Source organism: Dreissena polymorpha, chromosome 9, assembly GCF_020536995.1.
Source record: "Dreissena polymorpha isolate Duluth1 chromosome 9, UMN_Dpol_1.0, whole genome shotgun sequence".
In the NCBI taxonomy this organism is placed as follows: domain Eukaryota; kingdom Metazoa; phylum Mollusca; class Bivalvia; order Myida; family Dreissenidae; genus Dreissena; species Dreissena polymorpha.
Genome location: NC_068363.1, coordinates 23,094,461 through 23,106,579, shown reverse-complemented (window position 1 = coordinate 23,106,579; position 12,119 = coordinate 23,094,461). Strand labels below are relative to the sequence as shown.

Below are 12,119 nucleotides of genomic sequence, written 5' to 3'. Positions count from 1 at the left end.
ATTTATTGTAGCTGAAAAGATGTAACACGATGCACTAGATGTAATGTTAAACACAAAAGTTCATTTATGTCGACAGTTTCAAGCATAATATGGTTAGTTATTTAAAATAATTGGCTTGATGATTCTTTACTATATTTGAAAGCGTTTTATTACGTCTTCACTTATTTCTATATTTTGGTAAAATGTAATGAAAACACTGTGTTTTCATGTTCGACTTATTGATATCGAAGCGTTGTGGTTTGAACTAATTGTGGGTCTAAATGCGTAAAGTAGTTAGGTATATTATTACCAATAAATACTTGTATAACTTCGCACTAAACATTTAAAAAAAGTTAAAATTCACTATCCAGTACCTTAACTAGTTTCAATTATTAAGGAGCCAAAATTAGCAAATATTACACAACTGATGTTGGGAAACATTGCTTCTTATAGATTTATGTACCTTTCTAAGCATATTTCTTTTGATCTTAATTTCAGTGTCGGCCTTGTTGTCTTTTATACTGTCGTCCCTGTTGACCCTGTTTTCAATCTTCCAAATTCTCACCAACTACCGCCACAATATCAAGCTGATGTTTAAAGGCATATTCAACCATTTGCCCTTGACCGCGACGACAGAAACGCTGTGTTTGTGTTGGTAAGTTTGCAGAAGTTTTCGCATGTGTGTGAAACATTACTGATTAGATTATCTCACTCCTCGCCCTTTATAGACAATAACCTCTTTGCTCATATTAAGTACATACTTATGTACTTTGCCAGGCAATCCCAACAATTGGCAAACAAAAGTATACACTTCTTTAAATATACCGATAACGTTATTTAAATATTGTAAATGGTACATCAAAACGAACGATTTAAAACCATTAAGTGTCTGCTGCTTAATTTATAATTCCGAAAATCAGACAAACAGTTTGATTTACACCACTGGCAACATTTGTTTATATTTATTTTTCATTAGTCTGACAGCATGGCCTATGCAGGTTCACAAATAGCGTATATACAATGGGGTAAGTGGGCACGTTCAATACTCAAATCTTAATCAAATAATTTTCCAATATATTCTAAATATATATTCACATATAAAATAAACTGATGAAGTTGCATTAAGTTTCTTTCACACATCGGTAATACGGTTATTAATGTAACCATACTGTACGTGGCGGAATGAAATAAGTTATAAGAACGTTATAACATATTATGGTTCATTGTAATATATGTTAGGATATTCTTTGTCAAAGAAGACGCAAACATTATTTATAAGTTTGCGATGATAAGTATTGAAATATCAACACAAGTATATCCCTCAGTGTTCACTATATATATATATATATATATATATATATATATATATATATATATATATATATATATATATATATATATATATATATATATATATATATATATATATATATATATATATATTACTTGTTTGCGTTTGTAAGTCTCGAGAGACAATTGACTTGCGTCCCTTGAGTATGTCACGGTTGTTTATTCAACGTCTGGTTGCTTGTTGCTTGTGCAGCGGTCACTGTCGTTGTGGAAACCTTCTCTGCCGCATATTGCAAATATACAGGCCGAATCGGCTTCCTGCCGCAGCTGTCTGCCCCTTTTTTCTTTGCGCGTGTTGTTTGCAGGCTAGTGGAACATGTCTGTTTTGTTTTCAGGATACATCATTGTGTGGGCTGTCCTGCTTTTGACGTTCTTTGCACTCGCCTACCTACCTTATCGTGCTGCCTGTGTTCGGACTAATCTCTCGAGATGTCCTGAAGTACATGTGGAACCTTCTGTACGTCGTGCATGTGACCCCCTTCTGGAACAAATGGGATTAATGCATACATGTGCGTTTAGTGTCGGTTCAGATTAGCTCGCGCCTCCGTACTAGCTAATCGCGAACAACAATTTTCGCATAGATTGGATTTTCGCGAAGAAGAGGCTCCCTTCAAAGAACACATTGCATATTTACGGAAAGTGTCTTCCCTGATTATTTGGCGGACTGCATAGGCTAATCTGGATCTTTGCGCACATGCTATTATTGAAGTTTTCTCAGAATGAGACTTGTATTTTAAAATTGTTCGGAAGGACAACTGATCTACATAACACAAAAAGTTGCCATCATTTTTGTCCTTTAATTGAGTATTTATGTTGTTTTTCATTTTTATTAATAAAGACCAAAGTTTGGTATAAATATATTCAGCAAATTGCATATAAAAGCTGTTCTGAAAAAGGTTGAGCTACTCATAGATTGATAATAATATCTGTTGTTCTTGTAGATCAGGAGTTCTTATTTTCTACGCCTTTACGTTTGATAATAATATCTGTTGTTCTTGTAGATCAGGAGTTCTTATTTTCTACGCCTTTACGTTGCTGCAAAAGTTATTTTGTCGTGGACTTCTTCAGACCCGGATATCGGTGGATTCGCAAGGAAAACAAGACACGTCCGTTATTTTGGTTTTGGACAACAGGTAGGTTTATTTGTATGTTGGTATTGGAATATTGATGGTCTTATTCTGTTATAATATTCACCGGTTACAGTTATAGAAAGTTAGTTTTTACCGTTGGTTGCCCAGTATCAAAACCTATAGCGTAATCCAGGATAATGACATAGGTATATACTTGCTTTGATTGGCCCAAATCGTAGATTTTTAATTGTATTTGCTTTAGCTACTTTCAATACAGAGGTATTTATGATAAATTTCGTGAAATTTTCCAGCTTAAAAATGGTACACTGTCTTTGACATTGACTAGCCCCAACTTCAATCTATTCATCCGGGCGAATTTGCGAACACTTTTTATCCCTGGGTTATATTTGCAGGGAAATATTCCACAATGTCACTAATGTCACGTTCTTCTTCTACATCGTCCTCGAACTATACGTCTGTATTCGGTTATATTTTCAGGAAGATATTCCACAATGTCACTTATTTCACGTTCTTCTTCTACATCGTGCTCGGCCTGTTCGGCTGTCTTCTCACCATTATTAAGGGCATGATCCTGGGCATCATGTACCTCTCCAGGCTGGACAAGTGTGGTCTCGTAAATGGCTTCGAAACATGGGATAAAGGTCGCTGTAGATTGGGAATATTTGTGCTGTAACTTACGAATAGTTGTACTGTATATTACGTATTTTTGTTATGTAGCTTACGCATAGCTTTAACGAAATGTAAAATATACAAGTGTTGATAATAATTATATTAATGTTATTATTCTGTTAATACAATAACAATTACCTGGGGCAAAGGTAAGAAACTGGTTTGGGGTATTTCAAATGATATTTAAATGCATTTGTATGAATGATCTATACGATGACATGTTGCTCTTTAAAACTACCTGGTCATTAGGTGAAATCTATGAATAATGTTAAGATCATCCGTCTACAATGTAAATCATGTAGATTTATCCTAAAAATTACAATTGTACTGGTATATATGTTTTATGTTTTATTCTTAGCATTGTATATCACTTCCGCATGAAAATGTCCAAATTTTTATCATGAGAATGATTGTGTTTTAGTCAACGAATAGTAAAGTTGTGGTTTAGCTTACGAATAACTGTGCTGTACCTGACGCTTAGTAGGGCTGTAGCCTTCGTTTAGTTGTACTGTAGCCTTTGTTTAGTTTTGCTGTAGCCTTCGTTTAGTTGTAATGTAGCTCATGTGTAATTGTGCTGGCAACTTTGTTTAGTTTTGCTGTAGCCTTCGTTCATTTGTACTTAAGTCTTCCTTCAGTTGTACTGTAACCTTCGTTTGTTTGTACTGTAGCATCCGTTTTTTTATATTATAGTCTTCGTTTAGTTGTGCTGAAGCCTAAGTTTAGTTGTACTTAAGTATTCGTAAAGTTGTATAATAGCCTTCGTTTATTTATAGTCGAACCTTCGTGTAGTTGTACTGTTGCATTCGTTTAGTTGTAATGTTGTCTTCGTTTACTTGTACTGTAGCCTACGTTTAAGTGTACTGTAGTCTACTTTTAATTGTGCTGTAGCCTACGTTTAGATGTCATGTTGCCTACCTTCAGTTGTGCTGTAGCCTTCGCTTAGTTTTACTGGAGCCTTCGTTTAGTTGTTCTGTAGCATTTTTTTAGTTGTTTTGTAGCCTTTGTTTTGTTGTACTTTACGCTACGCTTAGTTGTACTGTAGCCTTCGTTTAGTTGTATTGTAGCCTTCGTTTAGTTGTACTTTATGCTATGTTTAGTTGTACTGTAGCCTTCGTTTAGTTGAGTTGTAGCCTTCGTTTTTATACCCCCACAAACGAAGTTAAGGGGGTATATAGGGTCGAGCTGTTGTTTTCATCCGATCTTCACCAAACTTGGTCCGATGTTGTATCTAGATGATGTCTAGGTCAAGTTCGAATATGGTTCATGCCGGGTCAAAAACTAGGTCAAGGGGTCTATTAGTGCGTTTTAAACATTGAGCATGGTGTCAGCTCTCTAATTCAAGTAGTTTTCATCCGAGCTTTACCAAACTTGGTCAAAAGTTGTATCTAGATGATGTCTAGGCCAAGTTTTAACATGGGTCATGGCAGGTCAAAAACTAGGTCACAGAGACACTTAGTGCGTTTTAAACATTGAGCATGGTGTCCGCGGTTTTTTGTGAAGACAACATGCAAAATATTATGTGTCAATGCGGCATGTGGGGGTATTCGTCAATTTTCTCTAAATGCTGTTGATTGTTATAATTCACAAAGTCGTTTTATTTTTGTTCGTTAGGTTATATGAACTACGTTAGTTTCCTCCACTTCGAAGAGTGCCATCGACACCCGGTCTTGTTGGTATTTTGTGACATTCTGATTGATGGTATGCCACACGACCGGAACCAGGCTCGCCTTAACACATACGGAACCGTTGATGACGTTTCAAAAGACGTCACTTATTCCAGCTCTTGGACTGCGTTAGGAAGGCCGAGACGTCGTTGGTTGAAAGCGTACACTATGGTGAGGAATTCATCTGTGAGAGCAAAACAGATTGAAGCAGACTATGACACGCTAGAGGACATTGACATCACTGATCTTTCTGACCAGGCTATCATTGACGTATCTAATAATGACCTGCCAAACACTGGCGTTGCTCATCATGTTAAACGGTCATGCACATGGATCATAACGATAAATCAGTGCTAGTTTAGTTGATGATGTTTTGTGGGGAGGGAGGTCATTGTTTTGTAAAACGATAAACTGTTAAGTACCAGTGCATACAGTTATTTTTTAGTTGCTTAATTGTATATGTTTATATATTCTTAATGTATATAAATTATATATTTATACATTAAACTCCTAACAATAAAATGAATTGAGCATTGTTTTTTTAAGCTTTCCATATTGCAGATTTAGTACCAATACTTTGATACGGTAAAATGTCTTTAGATTTCCATATTGCATATTTAGTACCAATACTCTGATACCGTAAAAATGTCTAAAGCTTTCCATATTGCAGATTAAGTAACTTTACTTTGATATTGGTACTTAATTGGTAAATATTGGTATATTTCGAGTCCACTCGAACGCTTCGGGCATTTAACTTTTTTCTTCTATATAATGAGAATGCAAGACTGCTACAGCAGCTGTAGTTTAACTTCTTTGTATTAAAATATGACTACGAGAGAGATAATTAGCTTTCACTTTAGCAATATAAGACGAATTACTAGGCCTATGGTGGCCATGTTTTTTATCTTTTTGGAACAAGTTTCGAACTCTGTTGAGATATAATAAGAACTTTTGCTATGACCGAATTTAATGAAATTTGACAAACAAATCGGCTTGATCGGAAATAAAGTTTCACCTCAGCCATTTGAGGAAAATGCTCCACCATAAGGCGGCCATTTGTGTTAACGATCCTGAAATATTTCAAATTAGCTGAGATATCATTGAAAGAAATGTTCTGGCAGAGTTTCATGAAGATTAAACAAAAAACATGACCTCACGATCGTTACCACGTTTTTACTACAGTCATTTTAGGGTAACTGCCCGCCTCTAAATGTTTTTCAGCTCATAAGAACACTTTGCTGAAGTGAATATTATTGTTTTTCTAACAAATGTGGCTAGCATGTTTAAACCTTGTGGATCGTCATTACTACTAGAACGAAAATAATGTCTTGTTATAGTGCAAGTTTCTTTTGACTTGTTACTTCTCGAAAGTTTCCAGAATATAACTATTTTTCTTTAAACATCCTTCATGGCGTCCGAGCTGGGTTTTTTCGAAATAATATTTAGAGAAGATACTAGTTTGTTGAGTATAGATATTAAATAAAAAAGATCATATAAACGAGTTAACGCGTGACGTCATACGCACCTGCAAAGTTTAGACTGCTCCCACTGGTTGGCAAACAGAGTTGGAATTCATATAAGCGCATATAGAGAAGGTTGACATAATAATCGTTTTTATTGATAATCATGAACTGTATCAAATAATAATTTTACTATTTATGTCTGAATAAAACATAAGCATGCGTGGAAATTCATTTTTGGAACGATTATAGTGTTGAAATTATTTATTTTTACTAAAAACGAGCTCTGGAGTGGAGCGTACACTATCGACGAGCTCGATATGTGGTTACCACAAAAATCTCTACTAAACGCATTTTCACGTCCACTTAGATACACAATTTTAGAAATGGAAATTCTTTTAGAATAAATTAAATTTAATGAAATAACACAAATAAGGATGAAAACAAACAACAAATAGATCGCTATTTGTTCGCAACATATAGTAACTGATTTTAACCTTAATATATCTGAACAAACTTGCCTTGTTACCCAACAAATAAATTCATAAATATAATTGTTTTATTTAATTGTGCAAACCAATTTTGACACTTTTGTTTCAGCATTTCTAACCTGGTGTTTAATTGCACCGTTGTTCGTCACAAGCATATTATCTCGTTATGATCGGAGACTGCCCAGACAATTACACAGAAAACATGCCGGTGTCATAAACATAGGGACCTATACTTTAATTGGGTCCTTGCATAGACCACATGTGGCAGACTTTATGATACCTCCATGTCATCTATTGGTATATTGAGCAGTCATATTGAGCAAGCCAAATATTAAAGCCGAAATACGTAATTTTTGCTTTAATAAATAATTTAACATATTAAAAAAGAAGATATTTGTGCGAAACGAATTAACAGGAACATGTGTATTTATATGTTAGCCAGTTTAATCATAATAATACAGTGCTTTATAACTTTAAATTTAAAATATTGTTCAATATTTAACGATTGTAATGTATTCCGTTTTTTATGGCTTTGTTTTATAATTGATTAAATGCGCCTCTTATAATACACTTTTGATCGCTGATGAGCAATAACAATACCCACACCGTTTATAGTTATAATCAAAGTAATATGTTTTATAAGTTTTGAAATATCAATTTTTAAAGTCTTACTATAAAAAAGAATACGGCTTATTTATTGTTTTGTTGTGTGGTATTGTTAGTATTTAGTCTTCCGACCACGTTTACTCTGATGCAAATAACTTATTTGTATTTTTATAAAGAGGAAATTATATATATGAATATACATTTATTGGTACTAAATATGATATATTTGCACTATTGTTTAAGAGTTGTAATGTTTGTTTCGGATTTTTTTTCGTTAAATTGACTAAACAAAAGCCCCTTATACATGTTTTTATTGACTGTAACCAGTGTTTTTGCCAACCAGTCAGTGCGCATGCGCGGAAAATTCCGAATGTAAACAATAACAATTATCTCGTCTATTGCAAATAACAAAACATACCAAAATATTATGTTTTAAAAAGAAGTGATATAGTTGACACTTGTTCGTAATTTCATTTAATCGTTCCTATACAAGTTGTAACTCTGTTGCTCTGGTCTCCATCCTACCATTGAGTAATTAAATGGTAATTAAATTGTTTAATTTGAGTTGCAATGCTACTTATACACACATTTTATTTACACATATCTGTATAAAGAATATGCTGGGGGGAGTGTGAGGTTGAGCACTCTAAAACCGGTTAAAAACCCCAATGCTTTGCATTGACCGTTCCAAGGCGGTGACCCAAGCTTTATTTTTCTATGTGTGTATGTTGTTTCGTATTGTGCTGTTTCGTACTGTTTTGACAGTTGGTCACTTGCCTTAAATAAAGGACGAACTAATTGTTTATAATGAAAATGCAATACTGCTCGAGCAGCTGGAGTTTCACTTGTGTATATTGATAGATAAAAACAAGGAAGTTGGTACAATTTGAACTGTGTTATTAAGTATAGAAGACATGTTTAAGACATCACGATAGATCCACATGCACAGTTTGACAAAATGAGAATTTTCAGATTGTCACAGGATAAAACAACAAATAATCTATATAAATCTGTGAGCGAAATAATTCAACCGACGGTGACTCATAATGAAAATACATGTTCGTCTGCGAAACTTAATCGTTAGAAAATGATTACATTATAAAGCGTTACAAACTTTAGAAAGTTATGTTGTTATCGTTATATTTTGCGATAATACGTGGATGCCTTATATGAAGTAAAAAAAGCATTTTGACCTGTAGTAACCCGGTTAGCCGTGTGGTTTATAATAAAGCCTTTTATTACAGGGGTAAGCGTTTACAAACCAGGGCAGGTTAACTTGTGCACCATTGTTTGGCTTGAGTTTCATGAAGATTGAACACACAATATGACCTCACGAGTGATACCATGGTTTCACATATGTCATTTAAGGGAAACTGACATCCATCCCCTCAATGTATATGTTGTTCATCTCACCAAAACACTTTCTAAACAAGGCCGATAAATCATAACACAAAATGGTCTGATGAGGCTCTAAAAAGATTTGACTAAAATGCGATTTTTAGAGTGTTAAGTGGTGTTGCTGCAGTTTTGATGATTTTTTTCCATCTAATAACTTTTGCTCAAAAATTTTATTCAAGTACTATACAAATACTAAATGAAAAATGCAATAAAAACATAGGGTCACCGGCTTTGTTTGGATTTTATTCACCATTATATAATATGTACTTTTTCATTAAAACTGAAAAATCTCTAATTGCATAATAATGATTAATAACCTATGAAATTAGAAACATATAGAGATTATATAAGCTAATATATGTCATATACTATTTAAGTAAACCACAAACAACCAAAAAAATGGAGAACACAAGTTAAATTTTAAGAAATTTAATTTGTATAATTTTTATGTCACCCAAAAAAACGTCATTTTTTTACTATTTTTACCACAAAAATGGAATTTAAAAAAGTTCTATCTAATAACTTTTGCGAAACTTCTCAAATATGTTCATCAATGTATTGTTATCATGAAACAAAAATAAAAAAAGGGGGTCACCGCACTTTTATCAGAGATTTTTTTTGTTTTAACTATCCCTACCGTCTACGTCAAATTTTATAAAATACATCAATTAGGCAAAACCCAAGTACCGGTACCTAGATTGTAAGAAATATGCATAAACATTAGAAATTGTTTTGAATCTTAACTGGGATCACAAAAACTTACCAAAAGACATAAATATAAAACAATATTTAATCACAAACATAATACCATACAGTATCAAACTCGACCTTAATCATTAATAACTTACATGTACTTGTTCACAGATTTCGGCTTGTTTTGAAGTTTGTGATTAAATGCTTTAAATTGATAAATTTAAGCGACATGACTAAAAAGCTCCAGTATAAAACAAGAATGAAATTAAAGAAATAAAAAAAGAAGTAAAAAAAGGTAACCCCACCTGGGATCGAACCACTGACAATTGAATTATAAACCAACTCGGTCATTTCTGATGATACTGATAACAAAATTATTGAGTTGTGATAATAGCACCATCGGTGTTGCTATAAATATATTCTCCGTTAAATAAACTGCCGCAACACCCCTTAAAGAGGATTCACTTGAGACATATTATGAGAACTGCACAATTTCGTTGCTGTCAAGTTTTGTAACGTACCGTCAACATTGAAAAAAACTTATTCGAGCAATAATTTTACCTCGTTTTATGAAGATTGGACTAACAATATGATGTCTTGAGCGTAAACAATGTTTCACTATAGGCATATAATGTAAACCGCCCCGCCACTGCATTTCAACGCACCAGCTATCATAACATCTAATTATCAGAGATGATTTCATGAACGAGATGAGTTGACTACATACACGACCTCTTGTGTTCAAAAAGGTTTCGCAATCGCTATATAAAAAATAATTTACATTCCCATGGAGCCCATGTTACTAAACATGTTTGTTATCTCAGCTGAGAAATAATTTAAACACAAAGTATTACCAACTTGCATGAAGATTTAACTAAACATGTAACTTCTAGATCGTTAAAAGGGTTAAAGTCGTATCAGGAAAACTACCCACCACCTGGCTGCCAAGTTTTTCAACGGATCGGAATTTTTGAACTCGGCAAAGATATCATAACATCACATTTGTTTACCACGTGTCATGAATGCACTGAACATGTTTCCTCTAGTGTTAACACACATTTATTATATCCGTTAAATGACATCTGCCCCATTCCCTGGCGGCCACGATTATCAACGAACCGAAACAATTTTCAAACTTAGCAGAGTTATCATTAGAAGCAATCTTCTGATTGCGTTTATGACGATTGGACTAAACGTGAGACTTATAGAGAATTGTCAAGGCTTTAATATAGCCGTGTAAGGAAGAGTGTCCCGCCTCCTGGCGCCCATGTTTTTTCAACGGGCCAGAACCATAATCAAACTTGGCCGAGATATCATACAGGGCCAGAACCATGATAAAACTTGGCCGAGATATCATACATTCAAGATTCTGAGAAAGCTTATGAAGATAAGACTTAAAATGTTGACAAGGTTTTTCCATCGCCATATAAAGAAAACTGCCCCGCCCCTGGCGGCCTTGTTTTTCCTTAGACAAATATCATTTTGCAATACGGCGAAGATATCAATAGTGCAGGATCAACGGGGTTAGCAGTGGTTTAAACACGGGCTGGACTTAATGTTAACGCACCGTTAAGATTATCAATATGCAGATATTTTTGGAATATACTTGCGAAATTATTTAATGCATAAACGACAGTTGTTCTTGCAGTTTGTACCGATTGAATTATACATCCTAGAATGAGTCTGAAATCGGTGCACACATTTCACGTTGCGTGCAGCATAACCGTGTACATATATGCGGTATACTTAAAAAATTGGCCAATGACATAGGCTTATTAAATAAATTAATTATTACGTATTCAAACTGCCATACGCAGCATAAAAACTGCATGCTATGCACTTGATGAAATTCTTAAGAAACATTGTTATTTGAAAAGTCATAATAAACAAAAGCTGCACGTTCAGGTGTATTTACTACCAATAACGTTTAATTGTTTGTGAACCCCACTAAATCACGTGGTCGTGCACCCAGTATCATAACAACACATATCCGACCAATGGGCATTAACATTTGACTTAACTTTTGATAAATAAAGTGTAAACATGGTTTGAATTTTATCATATAACGTAAACTGCACGGCCACTTTGCGGCCATATTGTTAAACAAACAACATACTTTTCACCACAAACTGAACTGAGATGTAATTAAAACTAATGTTTTGACAAAGATTTATGAAGATTGCACATACATGTGACTTTTATGATGTAAACACACTTGTTTTTTTTTAAATTTTAAACAGTGGACTAGTTTTTGACATCAGATGGCCTAGTTTTTATATTGGCCGACAGCATTGGGATAAAAATGCGTGTGCTTAGAAAAGATAAACACAAACAACACAGTACCTGAGGTGTTTTAAGGTTTGGTCATATTGTTCTTGTTTTTTTCATGATAAGATAAATGTCCGTTCATCACAAACTAGAACTGAATATGTAGTTCTAAATCTAAACTGAAAGTTTATGTCTGCAAATAGTATGGATAACATGCACTACAATAGTGCAGTAAATACTATGGTACGTTCTTCTAAGCCGGTCAATTATTTTTGCAACATTCATTTTATATTTAAAGTATTTTGTTTTCTACACATTACCACACAATAGGAGAGAACATAATTCAGAAACATAAAATCATTATAATACGATTAAGAGGATTTATAGTGTACTGTGTATTTTACTGACGACTATTCAAATAATCGTGTTATGTTGCTTGAGATATGATTG

General features: G+C 33.9%; 2 protein-coding genes across 3 annotated transcripts in view; one reads left to right on the top strand and one right to left on the bottom strand.

Moving 5' to 3' along the window:
- Window positions 1-12,119, bottom strand: part of LOC127845915 (uncharacterized) — a 462,977-nt gene that overhangs the window by 431,055 nt on the left and 19,803 nt on the right. The gene's annotated exons all lie outside the window — the stretch shown is intronic.
- On the top strand, window positions 493-5,274 carry LOC127845429 (stimulated by retinoic acid gene 6 protein-like). 2 transcript variants are annotated; one of them, XM_052376332.1, is made up of 6 exons: window positions 493-634; window positions 956-1,004; window positions 1,665-1,786; window positions 2,398-2,462; window positions 2,898-3,061; window positions 4,701-5,274. In XM_052376332.1, exons 2-6 carry the CDS (start codon window positions 965-967, stop codon window positions 5,108-5,110), a joined length of 801 nt encoding a protein of 266 aa, XP_052232292.1. In that variant the 5' UTR covers window positions 493-634; window positions 956-964; the 3' UTR covers window positions 5,111-5,274. The 2 variants fall into 2 exon arrangements, with proteins under 2 accessions (XP_052232292.1, XP_052232294.1); XM_052376334.1 differs by lacking the exon at window positions 493-634 and having other exon boundaries at window positions 986-1,004; window positions 2,331-2,462.

What these genes read in the sequence shown, in the direction of transcription:
- LOC127845429 (XM_052376332.1), top strand. Translation starts at nt 965, where the DNA reads ATGGCCTATGCAGGTTCACAAATAGCGTATATACAATGGG. An exon ending in AAGTACATGTGGAACCTTCT is followed by an intron (nt 1,787 to 2,397) that starts GTACGTCGTGCA and finishes GGACTTCTTCAG; the next exon opens with ACCCGGATATCGGTGGATTC. An exon ending in CTTCGAAACATGGGATAAAG is followed by an intron (nt 3,062 to 4,700) that starts GTCGCTGTAGAT and finishes TTTGTTCGTTAG; the next exon opens with GTTATATGAACTACGTTAGT.